At 40.0% G+C, this 22937-nt stretch overlaps 1 protein-coding gene across 1 annotated transcript in view; it reads left to right on the top strand.

The window, feature by feature from the left end:
• The window catches only part of GDA (guanine deaminase), a 33211-nt gene extending 25073 nt beyond the window's left edge, over positions 1–8138 (top strand). The window contains exons 13-14 of the mRNA XM_027752114.2: positions 464–491; positions 1498–8138. Of these exons, the coding sequence (XP_027607915.1) occupies positions 464–491; positions 1498–1568 (99 nt within the window). The 3' untranslated portion in view covers positions 1569–8138. The remainder of the gene's footprint in view (positions 1–463; positions 492–1497) is intronic.
• Positions 8139–22937: the final 14799 nt, after the last annotated feature.

The raw sequence follows: 22937 nt of genomic DNA, 5'->3' as shown, positions 1-22937 counted from the left end.
GTTGGCCTCATGCAATGGACACACCTTCTCATATAAAAACCTTTTCTGACCAAGAAAGATAGTTAACAGCAGTTACTTGAATTTATTGATGTGGCCAGACTGTCTGGAAACAATTCCAATGCTGTAAAAGAATTATTTTTCTGTTTAAGTCTAAACCTTTTTAGCTAAGTTAGCAGTTGTTAGGACCCTAAAAATGTTTAGGTGTTGTCTTATTTTTCAATGAGTAAGTGAATTTGAGAACTCTAAAGAAGGGAAAGGGCACATACTTGTTTATGCCATCAAACTTGTGCAGTGTTTTCTTCCTCTGAAAGTTAATTATGACGTGCATGTTAAGTTTTGATTTCACTATTACTAAGAATATTTGGGAAAACAATTTTTATCAGTTCTTTCAAGCTTTGAATAATTATGATCTGGGACAGCAGATACTGCTTTCTGAATTTGGTTTTCTCCCATTTTTTTATAGGACATTCTGCAGAAGTTCCTGTATCTAGGTATGATCTGATTTTCAATCCACATAAAATTCTCATTTCCTACATCAAACATTGTCTAAATTAATTTAGAGATTAATAATAAATTTATACATAATTAAATATACAGTTGTTTACAGTAACCAAGTATATTTATTCAACTCTTATTGACGTTAACATGTCCCTGATAATTACTGTTAATGTTTTACATTAATAAATAAAAATTGACTTGTATTTATTAATATATATTTTAAAATACTGAGTAAGAATTGAGTGGTTTAACTTTTGATCTTTGAGACATAGTTAAATAGTCAGTTTCATATGATCAGTTGCGCCACATTTATCTTTATCTATAGCACGAGCTAAATTGTATTTCTCAATAAAGTAACACTGACATGCTAGTCACTAGTTCAGGACCAGTTCAGTTCAGAAGGACTTCTGTAGACCAGTTGTCATTGTGGTTTTTCTACTTTCAAACAGAAATTATGGCCTTTAAAACAAACAAAAGCCAGTCCAAACAATCCCACCCCTAAGGGAGCAGGTATGCTCTACAGGGCACTGTCTGGACCAGAGCTGCACTGCCTGCTGTGTTGTTATGTTGAGGTAACTGGTGTTAGCTCTGGCCACAGTTGTGTCACCCTCTAACTAGATTTTTGCCTTTTTGAGAAGCTGGCTGGGGCAAATCATCTTTACTGCTGAGCCAGTTGAGATACTGTGCAACAATGCATTTTCTGTACAGATATATAATATTTTCATGGTTTGAATCTACTGAATATACATAAAATCCATTACACCATTTCAACAGCTGAATGCTATGTTTCTTTCTTAAAAAAAGCATGGGTAGTTTAAACATTTTTTGGTCTTTGTGGTAGCTCTGTCTGTTTCTCTCCAAATGAACTTTCTTAGTCCTAGGAGAAGGTCATGGCAAATTATGTATTCCAAAACTGATTTAGTGGACTGCGTAATTCTCATTAATTAAATCAGTGTATATATTTATGTGCAAATCTCTATTTTGACTATGTTATTTCAGGTGATGATCGGAATATTTCCGAAGTGTATGTGGCTGGAAAGCAAGTGGTTCCTTTCTCAAGCTCTGTATAAATCCATTTGCCATTTGCAAAATACTCTGCTGATCATTCTCCATCTGATTTGGAAAAGATTGATTAAACACAGTGCCTGATCATCAGGAATGACATCTCATTTTTGTTTAATGTTATGTTATAAAATTTGCAAACATTAAAGATTTTGTTAGACCTTTCAGGAGTTACTTTACCAAAATTGTCATAGTTCTAGAGTTCTATTTAAATTTCACTGCAAAAATAGCATTTTTGCATTGATAGGGGATTTGATAAATACCTTAATTAAAGAGGACACCTGCTGTTCTGTTTAATAATAGTATAGGAAGCATTATATGGAACAATGAGATACTCGTTGACTAAAATGCATATAAATTAAAATAAAAACACTTCTAGTAAATAGATTTTGCAGCTAATGAATGAAAGAAGGCAATTTCCATAGTATTATCACCAGGTATGGAAAAAACCTGGGGAATTTAGAACAGTTTCCAGTTTTTCTTAGGAACTTTTAAAAAAAAAAAAAAGAAAAAAGTAAGTATTTAATTTAAAATGTTATTTTTTAAGAGGAATTAAGTAAGAAGTGTGTGTTTATAAATAATTCAGGGTCCTTATCATAGAGTTTAGAATTGCCATTTGTAGTCAGACACTTCATTGAATTACCTTCATGTGAGCGACAGCTGAATCAAACTTCTGCTAAATTAGAAGCAGGGATTAAGATATCTATGCAGGCTACACAATGGTCAACAAATTAAGAGAGTGTTCTGGACTAGAGGGAGTGCTCCATCTAGTTCAACCTCCTGCAAAATCTTCCCAGACTCATTTCCTCCTGGCTGTTCAGAGGGGATGATATGATGCCCCTTCTCCTTTCTGTAAGGGAAGTGAGTGCATTTAAAAAATATCCAAGAGAAATGGGCTTTTTCTGGCCATTATCACCTTTGACTTGAGATGAAGACTGTCACTGGAAAAAAGCAGCTCAACTCTGCTGTGCTCTTTGTGTCTTTCAACATGGCAGTCATACTTCCAGCTCTGTACAATTCCGGGTATAAAATATGCCCTTTTGGTTTTAGAAATCTGTGTGACTTCCTTTCCTGAAAAAAACATATTTCCCTACTTTTTATCAGAGCCTTTTTTTTTAAATAAGATTTTTTTTGAGGAGGGAATTGCTTCTTGTTTCTCTGTTATGTTTTTGCAACACAAAGGATGTAAGCTTTAATTTCAGTGTCATTAGAGACAATATTGTGTCTAGATACTATAAATATGGGTTGAATATGGTTTTAAGGCCTGCTTCAAACTTCTTCGATTTCACTAAAGTTTGTTTTGCACTTTTATCTCACTGCCTGGGGATAAAGGACTTCCCTCTGTTCACAAAACAAGGGAGGTCACTGCACCAAAGTTTCACTTCATGTCTACTTCAGAGAGAGTGCTTGGCCCAACATCACTCATAATGTTCTGATTTTGAAAGCATTTTCAGAGCCTTTGTATCATTATGATTATATCTACACGAGACAGCATAGCGTCAAGGGGAAATGTAACAGCTAATTTGGGCACTTAAAGCAGTACAGTCTGCCCAGTGGGGTTTTTTTGCTGAAGCTGAGGGGCCCTACTAAACAACAGGGAACAGTCCTGCAGTCCTGCAGTTACATGGCTCACTGAGAGTTCACTCAGGTGTTTTCCCAGGGTGCTGCATTGAGCTGCTGCTTGGCTGAGATACAGCCTCCCTACCCATTGAGTTCAATCATTCCTGAGGCTTTAGGAGTAAAGATGGATTCAGATTTCCACATTCCATCGGGGTGTTTTTTCAACCATTTTGTTTTTCGTGTGTCCCAATCACCTACACAGTAGCACAGTCATTTGGCAAATACAATCTTCAGCTTTTTAACTTGGTTTCCTGATTCAGGGAGCACTTTTTCTCATGAATTTTGACATGAATTTAATTGACCAGATTTCACTTTCCAAAACCAAAGATGTGTGAGACACATGTTTTAATCCTCCCAGTTACTGTCTGAAACTATTTTTAGGTAGTTACATGGTTTCCAACTTTGTCTTTTCTGCAAGAATATTTTCTGTTGTGAAGAAAGATCACACAGCCTTGTATACAATGTGTGCTAGTGCTCCACTGCTATGCCTCCAGAGCTATGAATTAAATCAGTGCTTTTATTTTAGTGGTAGTTTTAACTGTCTCTGACTTAATTGTTTTTCCATTATTTTGTGGTGTTGTTAAGAAAGAGATTCAGGATTTCTTTTTAAAATACGTGGGTGTGGAGAGGTTGCTTGTTTGCAAACTGGGAATACAGAAGAACTTTGACAAGTTCAAGACTACACTGCTGACCCAGTTACAAAGGGACTCCCTAGGATAACTGCTCCAATGAGCTTTGTATCTGACTATTCGCTGTGTCATGAGCAGTTTGATATTTGTTAAATTCAGGAACAAGATAGGAATTCAGCCTACCTTTATATAGCTACGTATAGCTTTACTAGTGTCTAGTATCCAGACTTTAGCCAGACTTAGAAGTGGAAAATTAACTTTTTAAGAATCTCAGCTGGAGGAGGAGCTCTACCTGCAGGTAGTGCCATGGGCTGCCCGCACCACCCTGCAATGCCCAAGACAAGGAGGAGCGAGGACCAAGATTATGCTGAGGTGCTTAGGGGTAAAAAAAAGAATTCTGACTTTGATATTTGAGAAAACCAGTGGTGGCTTCAGATAACAAATAAATTGTGAGGGTCTTTTGACAGCAACATCTTAATTAGAATTGAATGGAAAAATAATGTATGCCAAAAAAAACCCAATTAAATGGAGTCATCTGAGGCAGTCCCAAAAGCTTGTTCAGTGGAAAATGGCTTATGCACAGAAATTTTAAGGTTTTAGGTCATACAGAGAAGTATTTAGTAGTCAAACTTCTCTGAAGTAATTTTGGGAAAGTCACTGAGGATCCCACGGAGAAGTTTTGGTCCTTGGGACTCTCTACCTGTGTGCATTGCCAAGATACTTATTACAGTTGGGGAGGATCAGTAGATGAAAGCAGTTACTGCTGAGACTTGTACATCTACACTATATGCAACTCAAGACTACATATATTATGTTTCCTTGGACAAATGCCTCAACTGTATATGCAGTTTGAAGCAGGCCAAATAATGGGTTCAGATTCTTAGTCTCTCTTTTAGAGACTGGAGTGTATTTGAAAGGCAGCTGAGCCTCCACCGTAGTTTCCTCCAAAATAAGCTTAATTCTTGTGTATGAAAATCACCCTGCAAACTGAACCAAGTTTAACTAAGGGGCGATGATTGGGAATTCACTTCAGAACAGCATTATTGTCTCAAAGCAAAATGCTAATGGAGACTAGGACTTCGAATGTTCTCCCTCCATCCTTACTGTCACAGAACTTAGTAGCTGAATACAAAGTGAAGCAACTCTCTTCCCCTTTCCTCCATTTTCCTCACACCAAAAAAAAAAACAAAAAAAAAAAAGGAAAAAAAAAAGAGAAAAAAGTTTAAACCAAGACAACTGAACATTAAGGGGATATGAATATGAATATGTGGAAGAAAATTAAGAGATAATTTTCAATTTGTATAAATTGACATATATGACAGTATAAATTGACTGATTTGAGATGAAACCTCTGGAAAAATATACCATCAACAGATTCCAGATGTCTCTCCCCATGAGTTCTCTTACCAGATGGTGGATGAGATCTTTGTTTCTTAATTTGTCTTTATGTTCAGTGGTAGCACACCCTTCAGACAAGTGAAAAAAAGGATATTTGTGAAGAGCTTGCTTGTTGGGACAATATGCTTATTCTGTTCTATGGTCAGATAAGCTCTTATTTATTATAAATAGAATGTATTTGAATTACTGGTATATGTTGATCTCATCATGTCACTTTAGGTTTTGAAATACTAGTAAGTATTGCCTATGCATTAGGCAGCATTATTTGAATTATTCATGTGTGGCAAGTGGAGTATTGCACTTTAAAATGTTGCCTTGGCCTAATGTTTATATTTATTCTGTATTTTTTGTGCAATCCTATGGCTTTGTAGGGGAAAAAATGTGTATTTGTTCACTGTACTGAAAGTTTTGGTAAGTGGACTTACTGTTGGAAAAAGGAACTTTAAAATGACCCTGTTTTAAAGTGTGTGCCTGATTATTCACTCATGAATGGAAAAATTATAGTGATTTTATGAACTTGAAGAGAAACATTTTAATTAAAAATATTTTCAGATAAATAGAATTTTTTTATATTTTAATTGTGATCATGCAATGCAAGTTAACAAAAAGTAATAAAAATTCTTGCTAAATATCTATGGCTTTACTGAGCAAAGGTGAACATAACTGCTCTGGATTATTAATTTTAAAAGAATACATAAGTCTTCAAAAACAAAAGGCCCAAATTCTTTCAAAGAATGTTCAAATTTTAAAAGAAAAAAGCTCAGACAAGCTGTTAAAAAATATTCTTTTAAACATTTCCAGGAACAATCCATAACAGATGGTGGATGGCTTTTAAAATTCTATATTTGTATGAATAAATGGTGTTGCCTTATCTGCAGCCCTTATCTGCAGGGGTCAATTAATCTGGAAAGTTATGGTGTAGAAAAGAAGAAAGAAAAGCCAAGGGATTTTGAAAATTGGAGAAAGGACAGGGCAAAAATTAATTGCAGAAGAGATTTGAAAAGAGTGGTAGCAGAATACAAAATATTGCAAAGCAGAAATGAGATAGATTAGAGGAACTCATAAAAAGAAGATGACGTCAGTGAAGTTTTAGGTGGGAAACCCTCATTAAAGAAGATACCTTCTCAGGCAATGTTTTGTTAACTCATGGACTTCATTCCTTCAGAAAGTCATTGAGGTCCAAAAACTGGGCAGATTTCCAAAGGAGTTGCTTACGTGCTTAATAATACAAGCTCAAATAGTTGTACCTGCTCACAGTGCAGTTATATAACAGTTTAAAACCTCTCAACCTCTGCTTCAAGATTTAAATCAGAATTACCTGTAAGAGCTCCAGAAGAAAGGTAATTCAAGGGCACATTTTGTTTTATCTACAGTTGTCCAACAAAGTGTTTGGCACTGATCAGGACAGAGGCAGAATTAGTTTGATCCCAGGGAAAAATCTCTGTTCCTGTATGCCCCAGACACCATCTCATGTCATGTAACTGTTGACTGAGTCCAACACAGGCTAAACCTCTGGTGTGACTGAAGTGACTAAATACAAGCTGTTTTAAAAATCAGATTGTTTTGAAGTTAAGCATATTGCAGAGACCACAGCACATTTTAAATTGCACAATCATGTATTTAATACTAAACTTTTAAGTTCTAGGAGCTTTGGCTTAAAGCTGTGGGACTTTTAAGCCTTCGTGCAATATGTGCAACAACTTGTGCTTCTCTCAACAAGAAGCTAGCAAATTACATTTGCAAGGCTCTCTGTACAAAAAAGAGTAACAAAAAAAACAGAAACAATTCCTGGGAAGCCAAAAGGACATTAGCAACATTAAAAACAATCTGCTGTTTAAGGTTAATAGAACTGCTAGGTTTTGTCAAAAGGCTGAGAAATATTTTTGGAGGGCAGTTTCCTGGAAAGTTGAGTGGAAATTCTTTCTTACAAAATGCCCAGAATCAGAGTTGTGCTCCAACCAAGGAGGTTCCCTGTGGCTTTTGCAGAGGCAGTCACGTCTGTAGACCTGAACGCAATAGTCCTGTGTAGATTCACACTTCTTTACACTGTCATGACGCAGAAGTGTGTATTAGCTTTAATTCTGGCTTTGGTTTATGGTTTCTCATACACTTGGTTTTGGTTTGGAAATAATTATGCTGAAGAAGTGAAGCTGGGAGAAGGATAAGGTTGAAAGGCAATCTTACTTACACTGACTGCCTAGTGTTTCAGTCAAAATATTTGTCCCTCCGGGTAGGTGTTATTGCGTTTGCACAGCTCTTAGACTCAGTGATTTGGCTCTTAATGACTTGAGTCAACTGGTAACAATTAGACTCAGCCAAGACCAAGACATAAACCATGAGCAGCTGACAAAAACTTAAAAACGTTTTACTATGATTTGCACTTAAATCACCAATGGCTTTCCTTAGCCAAGGGCTCCTAGGCACAGTTAGGTAAAAAAATTCCCTGGATAAAAGCCTTTAGGAGATGGGGCTAGCGTTAGTGACAAATGAAGGCTTTAAACTGCACCCTGTCTGGCCTTGCAGCTTTGAAGCTGGGTTGTGTACCCCTTTAACAAATTTTACTGATAAAGCTTTTAAAAAACATTTGCACATACTCCTTAGCTAAGGAGGTTTGCATCCCTTGCTTCAAGACAAACTCTTTCCCCAAAGGAGAGTTCGCATCTCACTGGAGTAGGTTTTCCTGATACTGGTCTTTGATTTGTCTGCTTGTGACCTGTTGTATATAAGCTCTGGTACTTTCACATGTGAAAATGCCTAACTGGAATTAATATTGTTGAATTTATCCTTCCTGTTGTACTCATGCAGTTTCAAGGAAGAGCAATGTATTAAGAAAAATGGTGTATGTGATTTCCACTGTTCTGCTTGGTTTTGGTCATGCTAAATGGGAAGTAATGTTGAAACAAAATAAAGAGGCCTTGTGTTTACACCAGACCTCATCTCTTTCTGTGTTTGACTTTTGAGGAGGGAGAAGAAGCTGGCGAGCTGACTAATGAAGAATGAAGACCAAAATACTCAGCAAAATACACTGTTCTCTGGGAAACTTGGGCAACCCCTCATCACAGGAGTTTGCAAAGTCTTCATAGTATGTACAGCATCATTTTAGGGGATCCTTTTCCAGATCCAGAAATCTTACAGCTTTTGATGTATCTTTTTACCAGACTTGTTGGCTTCATAAGTCAAAGCCAGTGCGTCAGTAACCTTTAAATTTTTTTTTTATTTTATTTTAAATTTTATTTTTTGTGTTGACGTATACTGTCCTGAAATGCTTGCTTCTTGTGCTTGGCAGCAAGCGTACAGAGTCACATCTCCTTTGATGTGTGTTTCTTCACTTTCTTACTTTTCAAAGCTTAAGCATAAAAATGTCTCCAGTCTATGCAGCTCTGAAACTCTCCAGAAGTGGATTTTCTTAAAAGCTGCCATAGGAGGACCACTAATTACACACTGCGGAATTGTCGACTGAAATTTTGAGAATTATGTGCAGCTGTTATCAACTTCCTCAAAATTGTGTACACAAGAAATAAAGCTGGTCTGTATTTTCATCAATCAGTTTATCAACACAGGTCGTGCAAACTACCGAGAAAAGACAAGTGAAAGAACACTTCTTTATATACTAATGTTCTTAATAGAAGGGCCCATTTAGGCTTTCAGCATAGGAATTGTGCCACTTAACACTTTATTTTGAAAAACAGCAGTAATAAATGCTTTTGCGTATTTCACTGGAGTACTAAATTGAGACTTACCTATTTAAAGCAGTATAAAACCCAGATGAAAGCACAGTTCTTATGGTGTAGAGGGTTTGTGAGTCAATTTGAAAATCTGAGAGCCTTTGGGTATGTGCTCAGTAAATCTCAGGCTACAATTACCTGTTTCGCTACAATGAGTTGATATAGGCACATATTGCATAGTGGCAACACAGAGTTTGGTTTGCAATCTTAAAAAAAAAAAAAAGCCATTGGATAATCCTGCACACTTTACCAGTGTAATTTTCATTAATCTTCTCCTGTGGCTATTAAGAAGAATACAAAGACCCTTTTGGTTTGTGATCAGACAGTGGATCACTTACAGCTGAGCTGAGTGGGTTTATAGTTCATGGCATGAGATCATAGTTAAAATGCAAAAGGAAGGTTCCTTGCCCTATGCTTGTACTCTGTAATTAGCTGTCTTCCTTCCAAAGCAACAAGTTTGTGACTGCATTCTTGCATTAATTCTGAGTAAATATGTCCTTTAGGAATTACCTCTAAATGTATGGCCATAAATGCCACAAAATCAATTCCAGCTAGCTGTGTACTGCTCTAATGCTCATTGTATTTTCTCGGTACTCTAAAAATTATTCCCTGGGCTTTTATTTTTGAGGAGGATTCCCAATTGTTGTATTTTTATGGCTTGTGAAATAGCAAACAGATGTGCCAAACAAGATCAGTGTGCTGTTTTGCACCACACAGAAGCCAGTTCTGAGTAATCCCCCCTACCCAGATGAGGGGCTGTATCTGTTGGGGGCATTTCCACCATTGTTATAAAAATTCATATTCTCCAAGGGATAACTGAGTGAAAAGAGAAGAGTTCGAACTGTGTGCAGAAGATGCTGTTACAGAAACAGAGATTTACAGATTTTTAAGCCTAAACCTATAAAGAAGTGAACAGTTGCAATCCTCTGCTCTGACCTTTCCAGGTCAGAAAGGGGTGGCTGAGGCATCCCATGAAGCCATGTCTCATGTCTTCAGCCCCACCTTTGAGGCTGTTTCTCGATGAAACACACACAGTGTGCGTTTGAGTGACCAGGACTAGAGTTGTTTCAGGTACTGAACATAAAGAGCGACGTGCACATGCTAAACAGTCACTGTCGTGACTTATTATGGGTTTTGTTCCCTTAAGTGAAGAATGTGCTAACAGTCTAGGAGGTTGCTCGAACACCAGTTTGCTCAGCCAACCTACACAAGCAGCCTAAACTCTCACTCGAGGCCTGTTGGAGAGCAGAGAACTCCCATCACTGGGGCATCTTCACTTCAATGACATCTCAAACTGTCAAGAATAAAATTAAGTTCAAATTGCTACATTTGCACTTCTTCTGATACAAAAGCCATCTCAAAGCAGTTCGTGTGCACTAACAGCTCTCAGCGGCACCTCTACCTGGTTTGTTAGCTGTTGCTGCCCTGTAGCAGCTGCCACTTCTGGCTATAGGTGCTAATGTGGAACTGAGACAAGGTTGAGGCATCCTGAAGTGGCGTGTGCCACGAGCAACCTTCATAAACTCTTGTACTTCAGTTTGAACTCTTGAAAAGAAACAGTGGTTGCCAGTACTACCTCTCCTTTCTAAAATCCTTCAAGGAGTTAACAGGGAAAGGAAAAGAATGAAAAAAAGTGAAAAAAGACAGGAAGAATGAAAGAAAGAATGAAAAGAAGAGAAGGATGGGAAAAAATGGGAGGGGAAAAGGCCTCCTGTTTTTTCCTACTGTGTTTCCAAGACTGTATCTTACAGAAGTATTTCATACCAGTGGGAGCAGCCCAGGGATCTGGGTGGAGGGGGACAGACTGTGAATGGAGGGTGGTACTTGCCTATGCTGCTCTCTCCTATCCCTGCATGGGCCTTCTGCTCCTCTCCTGGAGCATGTCTTCTCAAGGCTGGCTGGCAGGACATCTACAGTAATCTTAAACTCTTGGTACACCACAGCCCTCATGATACTGTCACAGTATTATGGTGTGTCACATTGTGTGAGCCTCTCAGGCCTTAAAAGTACAGTGCATCACCTAGAGAAGCAACTGCTTGCATGCAATATGCAGCCATTGCCCTACATGTCTACTGCCATTTCATACTTTTGCCTCCAATGACATACAAATCTTCCATTAAAAATGTCTGACCCATACAGATAGTTGAGTAATAGCTGAAATCCAGGGTAGGCAAAGGGATTAGAGTTGTGGATGCTACACTGTCTGACAGTTGTGGTACTTCTTTGAACAGTCCTCCAGCCTTCTTGTAGTATTGAAATCTGCACTGGAGAAGACGACACAACCTGCCCAAAGAAACACTTGATTCCTTGGTGTTTAGGTCATGCAAATTGCATTTCTAAAACCACTACAACAATAACACAAACCCCCCAATAACGTAGACTGTCCAGGATCTGTGGAGTTGCCAGGTGATTATTGTCTGAAGAATATATGCTGCACAGGCTGCAATGCGGAGGGCTACAGCCTGTGAAAGCATAAAACGAAGGTTGATCATGGCATGTCCCAACTCACACTGCCTCATTTTGTCTCAGTCCTATATGAGTGTTTGAGTCAACAGCACCATCATATGTGTGTGGCTGCAGGATCTGTGCCAGACCTCATGGAAGTCCCCCTACAGGACGTGAAGCTGTAGACTTGTGTGTGCTTGTGCTTGGAGCTAATCCTCTTCAGTATTTTTTAGGTCTTTCTTGCAAAATGTAATTTAAAGAAAAGTGCCTAGAACTTGCTTGGTAAGGACCCCCTCACTTTCTAAACTCCTGGGTGCAGCTGTGTCCAGACTCAGCCTCAGACTTGATTAATGGTCTATATTTAAAGGTTTAAGAGCCCTTAACCATTGATTAATTTAACACTTACAAAATTTAACTCAGCACTGGTGAGGCCACACCTGGAGTACGGTGTCCAGTTCTGGGCCCCTCAGTTCAGGAAGGATATTGAGGTGCTTGAGCGGGTCCAGAGAAGAGCAACAAGGCTGGTGAAGAGACTCAAGCACAAGTCCTATGAGGAGAGGCTGAGGGAGCTGGAGGTGTTCAGCCTGGAGAAGAGGAGGCTCAGGGGAGACCTCATCACTCTCTACAACTCCCTGAAAGGAGGCTGTAGCCAGGTGGGGGTTGGTCTCTTCTCCCAGGCAGCTATCAGTAAGACAAGAGGGCATGGTCTTAAGCTCTGCCAGGGGAGGTTTAAGTTGGACATTAGGAAGAAATTCTTTACAGAGAGGGTAATCAGGCATGGGAATGGGCTGCTCAGGGAGGTGTTGGATTGTCCATCCCTGGAGGTTTTTAAAATGAGACTGGATGTGGCACTTAGTGCTATGGTCTAGCAACCCTGGTGGTAGTGGACCAAGGTCTGGACTTGATGATCTCGGAGGTCCCTTTCAACCTGGCTGATTCTATGATTCTATGATTCAGTAGAACTCACTATAAGCACAGGAGTCAATTATAATTCTGAGTAAGAATTAGCCTCCTGTGCACTGGCCCCTTAAGGGCTCTCAGGAGGGCATGACAGGGTTGTCCCTGCCCTCGTAACCGTAGTGTGCCCACTTTGAGGAATAGGAGGCTTTCTCCATCAGAAAAGGGGAGCTAGGAGAAGAAAACCAAGAAAAATGCAGGTTTTCCTTGGGGGAGGAAAGGTCAACCATTTCTTTTAGTCCTTTTATTCAGTACAACTGTGATTTCCAAGACAGTCTACTTTTATATTAATGTTCCTGCATTTTTGCTCTGTTTTAACCCCAATCAGAAGAATGGATCACCACAGAATTTATTTTATATATTCTTTTAGGAGCATTTTTAATCCCTGCTTAAGTAAAGAGCATCTGTTGTTAATGCTGTCAGGGATGGCTTTTGTTTCTATCCAGATGTTAAACTGCAAAGGGAGATACAAGTATTCAGGCACCACTGACTGTGCAGAGAGAGGCACTATTGGTACAATAAAAATCAAAACTTTGTGAAATACAGAAAAATGAATTACTACCTCATTATCACGTCACCTCATCAACTGGGAGGTATGGAGGCCATGGAAGCAGCCTTTAAACCACTGGGACACTGGGGTCCAAGGTAACCTTCCTGTTCCTTGCCTTGGCACTTGGGCTTGGGGTCACCTGAAATGATGGAGGGGATTTGCAGAGCGAGTGCCCTCTGGGGAAAGGGCACCGCAAAAATTGATCCATTTCCCACCAAACATGTGTCCCCCTACTCTGGTTACCCTAAATATAAACAGCAAAGATGCAAAATCATTCTTCCTCATAGTCAGCAACTTCAGATCAGCTTTCCCCTACAAGGAGAGCCAGGCAATTGTCCTGCTTGAAGCAGGTATGTGCTCAATGGTGCACCACCCATTGCTTACTCTGTGTCCTCCTGCAGGGATAACTCCCATCTTCATCATGCAAGGATGTGAAAGGGACAGACCTGAGTCAGATCAAAGGTCTATGGAACAAAACTGTCCTGTTGCTAGTAAGGCTGATGAATAAGGATGTGCAGGAGGACAGCAGGGCACAGCACAAACCTTCCCTTGTAGACTCTCCTGCTTTCAGCCAACAAGTCAAATAAGTTTAAGGGCAACGCTGCAGCAGAGAAGTTTGGTTTAGCTCCTTAGTTTATCCAATTCCTTTCTGCTACATTAACATTTTTTCTCTCTGTAACATCCAGTGACTGAGTCCTACCTGTTCATTTTGTATTGGTTGGCAAAGTCATTTTCTCTGTTTGTTTTGCTGGCTGCCTAAACACATACCTGCTTCCCAGATGGCAAGCTGTAGTGAACAGTATAATGTCACCTTTTCCATTAGCATCACTGTCCTTAAAAATTGGTTTCAAGGAAGAGTAAGGATGTTTTATGCCTCTTATATTTTTGGTTTAGACTTATCAAACGGGTATTTCCATGTATTTATTTTGTAATTTGGTTCAACAGAGAAAGATTAGAGTTGAATGGCAAATTACATGTGAAGCAGACTGGGCTGGTTTCACAGGAAGAACAGCCAGTCCTGCCTATCCCCAAAACACATGGTTTCATAGACCTGAAGCAGCAGAAAATTTTTCAAGTGCCAAATAGCTTTGCATTTGCCTGCAGTCATGAATATATCCTGTTTCTCCATACCAAGGTTGATAGACGTGCTGAGCTGGGCATTGCTGAAGGACGGTGTCAAATTCAGGGTTGGCCAGACTTTAGAAGACATACCGTGCAGCTAACACCCTTCTCTTGATCCAAGACTGATTTACCGCATCAAGTGTCCACCTTTTCTTCCTTCCTGTACAACTGTGGTGTGTGCCTTGAGAGCAACTATGAAGAGGAGAGCAATAACTCTATGACAGGGCACAGAAAGAGGGGAGAGAGGAAAGAGAAGTGTGTTTCATTTCAACCCACTTGCCCTTATGTATGTAAAAACTCAAAAATAGATCCTTTCTGAAAGAAAATGAATACAATAAGACATGGTATTTTACCCTCCTAATAGGGACATGAGAGGAACCGGCAGCAGTATCACCTTTCAGAGCTCCTTTCAGAGATGTTTTTTGAGTTCCTGCCGGTGTGCATTCCATAAGTGCTACCAGAACTTTATGTTCTGGGAGAAGTTTAAAAATCTGCATCAAACCACAGACATACTTGAGCTCTAACTTCAGCAAATTTAAAGTAGCATGACTGCAAATGGGTGCACAAAGTGCAAAATATCCCTTTGGATCACTATTCATACTCACTTCTGTTATTCACATGAACACTCAGAAAAATTACATTTTGTTTTCTAAATTTTCCCAAAAAACATCCAGATACTTTGGTGACAAATGTGGGGTGGATGGAACGAACTGCACAATATTACTAACAGCAAGGTAAAGCACTTGGAACTTGTTTTCTAACCCCAAGATAACCCATGCCACCTGAATATTCTTATAGATGCAAAGACCATGAAAATTTCATTTGCCCTTCTTTTGTGGCATAAAACCAAGGTATTAGACATTACCAAGAGTTACTTCATAATAACCACAACAGTCTTTTGGCAAGACTTACTCAATCTTTTACTCCAGAGGGCAAGGCTAACAGAATGGCCCCACTGCTTTTTATGTCTTTGGCAGAGCCCAGGAGAGACCAGTCGGACACTGTTGCTTCCCTGACAAGATAGGGGGTACAACAATGCGTATCTCCCTTGGCCTCAAGGATTCACCTGTCAGCTCTGTCCCTCTCTGGAGCAAAGGAAGCCAATGCTGACTGATTGCAAAGGTCTAAGCATCTTGCTCTGATAGGCAGTGAAGGATTGCATCATATTTCTGCCCTGCTGCTTTGGGAGAGTTAAACCTTTCTGCAGGCATAATTTAACCAACTGCTTCCAGTCTCAACAGCTTGCAATGATTTTTATAAAGGAGATTCTTTCCTGTTCAGCAAACAATATTGCACCTTGGTTACTAATGTCATCTAAATAATTGCTTTGGGTGTTCTTATAATTTGGGCAGGCTTCTGAAGTGTTAACTGTGGTATTAGTGCTAAGTGCACTGAGCTGTGTTTTGAATTTACTGAGATTGTGACTAATCCAGTTTGCTAAATCTCTAAACGTTACCTTCATAAAAATGTATTTCCAAGTAGTATTTGATAAGTAGATTATTCCACTGCTCACAAAAATCTGTACTAATAATTAGACAAAATTAAGTATGAAAGTGATTGCACTGACATAAATAGCTCCCACACTCCTCTCTGCATTTCCCTTGGTCCATTCACTGTGCAGAAGGTGAGAATCTTGAAGTGATAGTGGCCTCAACATGACGCTGGAGGTTAAAAAAAGTGTATACTGGACTTTGAGACTCCTATTTTCACAATTTATCGTATCATCATAAAAACAGAACAAATACTCCTATTTATTGCTGTTTGCATGTCAAACCACCTAAACATGACATAAAATTCCTGGTTGCAAATCTCTATAAAATCATAAAACAGGGGAAAAGAAGTACTCCCTCTCTACACTGACAAGAAGTAATATTTTTTTGGTAGTGTTTTCCTTGCAGTTTCAATGGGCAGCCAGGAAAATCTTTGCTGTAAAAATCTCCCAAGTCAGATCAAATATGGAAAAAATTTGCATGGAGGCCCTATAAAGAATGATCACATATTGTAGACATTCTGTCTTCGTGGCAGCTTGCAAGGCTTTGTGCAAGCTTTGATGGCACATTTTTGCCTTGCCTTTGAGCACAAGTAAAAGCAATGTCAGCATCTCTTGGTAACATTCAATCTTCCCTGGCACTTGCAGCAAGTGTGGGGGTATGAGACTGCTCATGCTGAAGCAGTGCTGATGGAGGGGATGCTGTCGTGTCCTCTTGCAGGCTCAGCTCTGCCTGCTGACTTCAAACATTTTCTCCATCTGATAGTCACTTGTTTCAGCATCCTGGGGACCAGCACAGGTGATACGACAGGCGTAAATACTCACCCCCTTCAGGGTGCACTTGGCAAGGCCTGGCAGCTGACCACATCCACACACTGCTGAAGCTCCACATCCAGCATCACAGTGATGGTGTGGCATAGACAGCCATTGGGGCACCATGCCCTGCCCTTCAGATAGCCTTTTGGGCTACTGGAAGTCCCTCTAAGCTCTCGTGCTTAGCAGGATATGGCCAGAGTGATCCAATTTTGTGGTGCTGGAGTTTGGCACTATCAGCACAAATAAAACAAACATGCCTGCCCAAAATACTTGTTCCTGAAGTCTTATTCTGGGACTAGCCAATGTCTGACAATTTTTTTAACTGAACAAATGGGGTAGTTTTGTCCTTAATTTGTAGCCTTGGGAAAGGGGAGCCTTAACACATCAGTTAGTTTATTTTATTGTAATATTCTTCTAAATGTAGTTTATTTATATTGAAATTCCTTGTAAATACCTGGGAAGGAGGAAAAAAAAAAGCTGTTATTTAGAGTCACTGAAAGGGAGAGGTTTGCTATGGCTGGAGGATGTGTTGCTGGGCCAGCATGGGCTGGGGTTGGCACTGCAGCAGGTGATGGCTACAACCCCCAGAGCCTTGCCAGCCAGCCCAGGGTTGCTGGAGGGACACAGGTTGCCCAAACAGGACTGTTGAGAGGGATGGCAGGTGGGACTATGGCTTGCATGGGCATGGCATTGTCAGGGCTCAACCCGCAGCATGAGACCCTCTTGGGCTGTTGGGGCCATCCTTCCTCTACACCTGATTTTTGTGAATCCCTTTCAGACGTGTCAGTAGGGAGCTGAGGCACGGAGAAGAGTGTTATACAAGCTGAATCAGTCTCTTGAGCTGGTTGTTATTACCTTTGTGGGCTGAGAATGGCTCTTTCCTTGAAGTAGAAAGAAAAAAAGCTATAAAGTGTGCTCATGACTGTAACCCTGCACACACAAGAGGTTTGGAAATGCAAAAGTATGTATCTGATCTCTGAACACAAGGCTTTGCTTCTCTGCAGGCAGCACTCAGACAACTGAGATGGGAGTGTGAGGGGCAGGGATTTTCAGATCCAGCTCTCATCTAGAACAAAAAACAGGCATGTTTGAACTACAGACTTTTTAAAAAACACAGTGACCAGGCTTGGGAGAAAACAGAGATTTCATAAGATCTCTGTGTCTGTACTTTACCTAACTAAATTGTGCTTAGTTAAAAAAATAAACACAAGTCAGCAACCTAACTGATGCTAGTAAAACATTCCCTAAAAAAGGTATAAGAGGGTGTATTTAGCTGAAAGAAAAGTGGACTTGCTTAGGACTTGCAGTCAATAGTGGGATTCTTGTGCCAGCTTTTTTAAAACTATCTCTAGATTTGTAGCCCAAAATAGCATACTACTTACACTGCAGGCTGTGCATATATTAACGTACTTTCTTTAGTACTAATAAGGTCTGCAAAGATATGCTCTTGGCATAACCTTTTAACACAGTTAGTTGAAAAACAACACACACACAGAGCAGCTTTTCAAATTATTTGAACTGCTTTAACAAAATCAGTTTGTTTCAGACTGTTAAAACGCTACCACGAGAGGGGGATGAAATGAAAGAGAAAAGCAAAGGCCAACCATAGCTTCTGCAGGACTTAAGTTACAGAGGGTGTTCCTGAGGTCTGGCAGCAGTAGTGTAAAGGTATTCTTGCCTACTGCCGCTTTTCTTGTTTGGCATGGGTGTGACACAGTTGTTTCCTGTGCTGAAGTGTCAGTAACTGAAGAATTTTAATAGCCTCATGAGAACCAAGTGTGGTGGTGGGTGGATTTTAGCCTACAGAGAAGCATACTGGAGTTCACAGATATTTTGGCGCAGTGTTTGTTGTAAGGTAAAAATAGAAATGGTCACTCTAGGCTTCATCTGGTTTTGTCCACCAGCATGTTATGGTGGAGCTGTGCCTTGGGTAGTGCCTGTTCAGGCCCTGGCCAAGGGGCTGCTGAACATCCCCTGGCCCTCCTTTATGAAACGGGAGAAACTGTTGCCACTCCAGAGCTTGGGGGAAGCAGGTATGTAGCAGAGACACTCCTGTAGAAGCAGGGAGAGCTGGGTCCACAACCTGGCACTGCTGCTTTACACAGCCAGGGGACAGTTTAGAACTCAGACGTTGTGCTCCTCTTGCTGACAGATGTCTGCACTTGGAGCATCCCCAGATGTTGTATCTCTGCTCCTGGTAATGTAACTCACTCACCCTCTTTGAGATCTGTGGCATTGCTCTCTAAAATGTGGCTTTTTTAACTCAGATCACTGGACCAAAAACAAATCAGGAAGAAATTCCATGTGTTAGGGTGGAGCAGGGGGCCAAAACTAGGGCTCTAGTGCTAATGTGAAACAGTTGGAGTCAGAACTGCAGGACCATGTGTGTCCTCACTGACCCCTTCTGCACTTCATCCTCACCTCTGTGTATTGGGACAGCAACTCTTACCCACCACCGCGAAGGGCTCTGGGAAACAAAGAGGAAGAGGCTGTAAAAGTTCTAATGCTATTCATTGATATAACCTTTGGTCTCCAGCAGCTGTTTGCAGACTGAGTGTTAAATGTCTCTATTTACTGAAGGCTGGTCAACACTAAGAAATGACTCCATGCTGAACTGATTCAGCCTCAGCAGATGACAAACACAACTACCTCTGCTTACGTGAAATGATGAGTAAATAAACTTGAACCTCAAGGCCATTTCCTAACATAATACGTTTTCCAAATTCTAGCTTAGAAAATCTTGCTGAGGAGCCAGTGAACTATTACCGCTGCTGATCCTTCATTTACTGACATGTAATTACTAGTGCCATCACATTACATCAAGTGTAAACCTATTTCTGCAACCTGCAGGTGACTGGCTCAGATTCAGCTAGCAAATCTTGAAGCCACAATGGCAAATGTTATCCTTTTCATCACTGCTACATGCTTGAAGCTACCAGCCAAATTGTTTTAGCACTGAGACTGAAACTGCAGTTCCCTAGAAGTGTGTGCAAATATATGTGTGGTGGTCTCACCTCTCCTGCCTGTCTGTGCATCATCCTTGCACTAAATCTGGTGGTTTTCCACGAGCTGCTGTGGTGACTGAACTGGCAACAAAACATCCAACACTTTGGTCACACAAGGCCTGTCAGAACTTGAGCTTCTAGTAGAAATACACAATCCATATGGGTATTATCCATCAGATGACTCCAGTATAGCAATCAAAGGAACTAGTTCAGTCTCACTTTGAAGATGAAACCAGACTGAAAGGAATCAAGATTTTTCCAGGGTCATAAATCTACTTTCCCCTCATAAATCCCATGCTACTTAAAATACAACTAAGAAAAATCTACTTTAGCCTAATCTTGTTTAAACCTAGTCTGACCTGGTCTCCTAGAAGCATTATCCAAGTCAAACAGTCCCGTGCACAAACTGTTTCATAGGTTTCCTTGGGAACTCAGGGTATAGTCTCCATGTCTCCAACATCTCACAAACCTACCAAAGGAAACTTCAGTCAAATCTAAAAATGCTGGCTGCTCAAGGAAAATGCTCATCAAGAAGTGATATCGGTTGGGTGGGTTTCAAACAACATAAAATGTACACTGCGGTAAAGAGTACATAAACAGGAATGAGGAACAGCAAATTAAATTGCTTTTATTTTCCTCAGATCTGTGCTACAATCTCAATGATACTACCAAGTGAAGATTCACAGTGGGACTTTATTCTGCCTTCCTATATTGGAAACTAATCAGGCAAAAAGGCAGGCACTGTAGGTCTCCAAAGGTGAAAGATCTGAACCATAGGGAGCATTTCTTCACCTACATGTTTGCTACCCAGTACCTTGGCAAACACTTTGTGCTTCTAACACCTCTTTCACAAGAGTACACCAACAAGCTGAAAAAACATCACCACCAAAATGCTTTTCAGACACTGAAATACATTAACTACATGTCAAGACCACTATCAGTGAAATCTGAAAATAAAACCAACTAATAAAGGGAAGTCCAAATACACATCTCTAAATGGGCCCAGTTAACATCTAATGGCACCTATCAGACACTGGATAAAGGGACTGATAAGGCTTTTTACAGAATCACAAAATATTCTGAGTTGGAAGAGACCCACAAGGATCATCGAGTCCTTCTCTTAAGAGAATGGCCCACACAGGAATCAAACCTGTGACCTTGGTGTTACTAGCACTGTGCTCTCAGACGTGATCGCAGCAGAAACATGAAGCTGCCATAAAAGTTCTGCAGTGAGCAGGGCCCTGTAGTGAATCATGACTTCAGTTTATCCTGTTTAGGTCATGTTGCCTCCATTTATATTGATTTCATTAATATACCATCAGAAGGCGCTATAGGAAGAATCTAGAAACACATGGATCAAGATGAGGCTAAAAATACCTTACCATCAACAGTGCTCACAGCCCTATCAAAACGATCTCAAAATCCTGGTAAAAGCCCCAAACAAAGCAGTTTAAAACTGTTGATTTTTCCCTACTCAAACCATGGTGAGGATGGCTGGCTATGGGTATGATTGGTAGTAAAACCAATTCAGATGCAGACACATTTTGCAGTAGCTTAGCAAATGATTCAGTGGGCAGCTAAGGTGTCTTGAGTCCAATCAGGCAAATACGTTTCACTATTATGCAGTCTGTGATTCTAACTCTTTCCTTGGATTTCAACATTTTTCACGAGGCATGCCAGCTTTGGTGGTTCATGTAGCAAACATGACTCTGTCTCAATAGAGAAAGTAATGTTACACTGATATTCGGGCTGGTCTTAAACAGAGATCACTGTAAATACTATGTATCAGCCTTGTGTTCAGTTGAATCCTTTGCGGTACACACTGTTAACCAGGAAGAAAAATGAAAAAGATGAAGGCATTTTATATTTCACCTACAAAATTCCTTGATACAATACAACCCCCTACATATATTAAAAAAACCCCAACATAACCATTATGCAAAACAAAACAAAGTAAGAACTTGCTCTACAGTCATAGTAACATAGCTGAGAGATGTTGTCACTTGTGCATGGGTCAAAAATAGCATCACACAGCAATGGTATTTGTTTAGCATTACAGGCAGCCAACTTGGAAGGAGGAGCAGCAGGAGGGTTCAGGCTATGGGTAATCTGTAAAATGCCTACAGAGAGGGAGGCACTTCACTCTACAACCCTCTCAGGAGCCCATGGTCAGGCTTAACCTGCCTTGAGCCAGGACTCATCACACAATAGAGAATCAGAGAATCACAGAATATTCTGAGTAGGAAATGATCATCAAAGTCCAACCCTGCATGCTTGTACTCAGGTACAAGAGTAGATATATCTATCCCATTTATTTTTTGTTTTCTATCCATAATTAATAAACCTTAGATTGTGATAAGCAGGCTTATTGCTGCTTGGGAATAAACGCTGTGAGCTGGTTGTAGATTCAGGCAGAAAAGAGCTAGTACTACAAGATGGGTTAATAATGATATAGATATCTTACTTAGCAGGTTTGAGCCAAAGTAAGACTCACCTGACAAACCCAACCTCCCACATTGCTACAATGAGCTGACATGAGAAAAACACTGAAATGAATTGGCATTGAAAAAAGAATTTGTCATCTTCATCTTACCATCTAGTAAAAAAGGTGAGTGAGACAGATTCTTCAGGAAGCTATGACACTAATAATTTCAATTATCAACTTTTTTTTTTAAATGGTAAAGATCTTACCTACATAAATTAACAGTCAAGGCAGTGTTTTTCGTTACCATTTTTGGGTGTTGATTCTTGCATTTCAGTGTTGCCATCTTTACCTTTATTTTAATTTAATTTAAATCACAGCATCCTGATATTCTGCTGATTTGCATCCTACAGAATTCAGTTCTTCATGCCATCAGAAATCTCATCCTTGGTTCTGTGTTATTAGGCTGATGAGCCCTTTCAAGCAGAAATGGTCTTTGTATTTCCTTCAGTGAAAAAAAAACCTCGAACTCCAACCTTGCTTCTTTGGCCATCACTAAATTACTTCTAAAATAGGCAATTTAAAGGCTGAAGTACTTTCTGTTAAGTGTTTACAGTAGATTAAGGGATAACTCAGGTCTGTAAAATGGCATTTAAAACTCTGGTGATAACTCTCACTACAGATTCTGCTCCTGGATTATGCTTTAACATTTCCACACACAGCCACTCTCACTATTTTTCCAGCTCAAGTTTTTTAACTGTTCAGGTTTGTCATTTATTAATTTCAACGTCATCCAGGTACTTTCACGTGTACCGCCAGAACCCTCCCAAATCAGAGTGCAATCCAGCAAATATCCTACCTAGGTGTTTAATAACAAAAAATGATTGAGGGAGTCAGTAATAGGTCATTTGTGAGAAACTGTTATTTCTGGCTGGCTGAGAAACTAATGAAACACACATAAAAAGCACACATCTATACAGAAAACAAATTTCCTTCTGTGACTGAATCATAGCTGCTTAACACACCCAGGTACCTAAAACAATCTAATTGCTTTTTGCTGTACATTTCCTCCTTCAAGCATACACATCAGATGATATTGTAGAACAGCTTAGGAACATCCAGAAACTGACATGCGTTTTGTGTTTTGACTCATTACAGACACCAGACATGAGTCAAAATCCTTGAAGTACCCTTTCAGT

Source organism: Pipra filicauda, unplaced genomic scaffold (genome assembly GCF_003945595.2).
Source record: "Pipra filicauda isolate LSUMZ 115617 unplaced genomic scaffold, ASM394559v2 scaffold37_size4185640_pilon, whole genome shotgun sequence".
Lineage (NCBI taxonomy): Eukaryota > Metazoa > Chordata > Aves > Passeriformes > Pipridae > Pipra > Pipra filicauda.
This window is presented reverse-complemented; position numbering and strand designations above follow the sequence as displayed.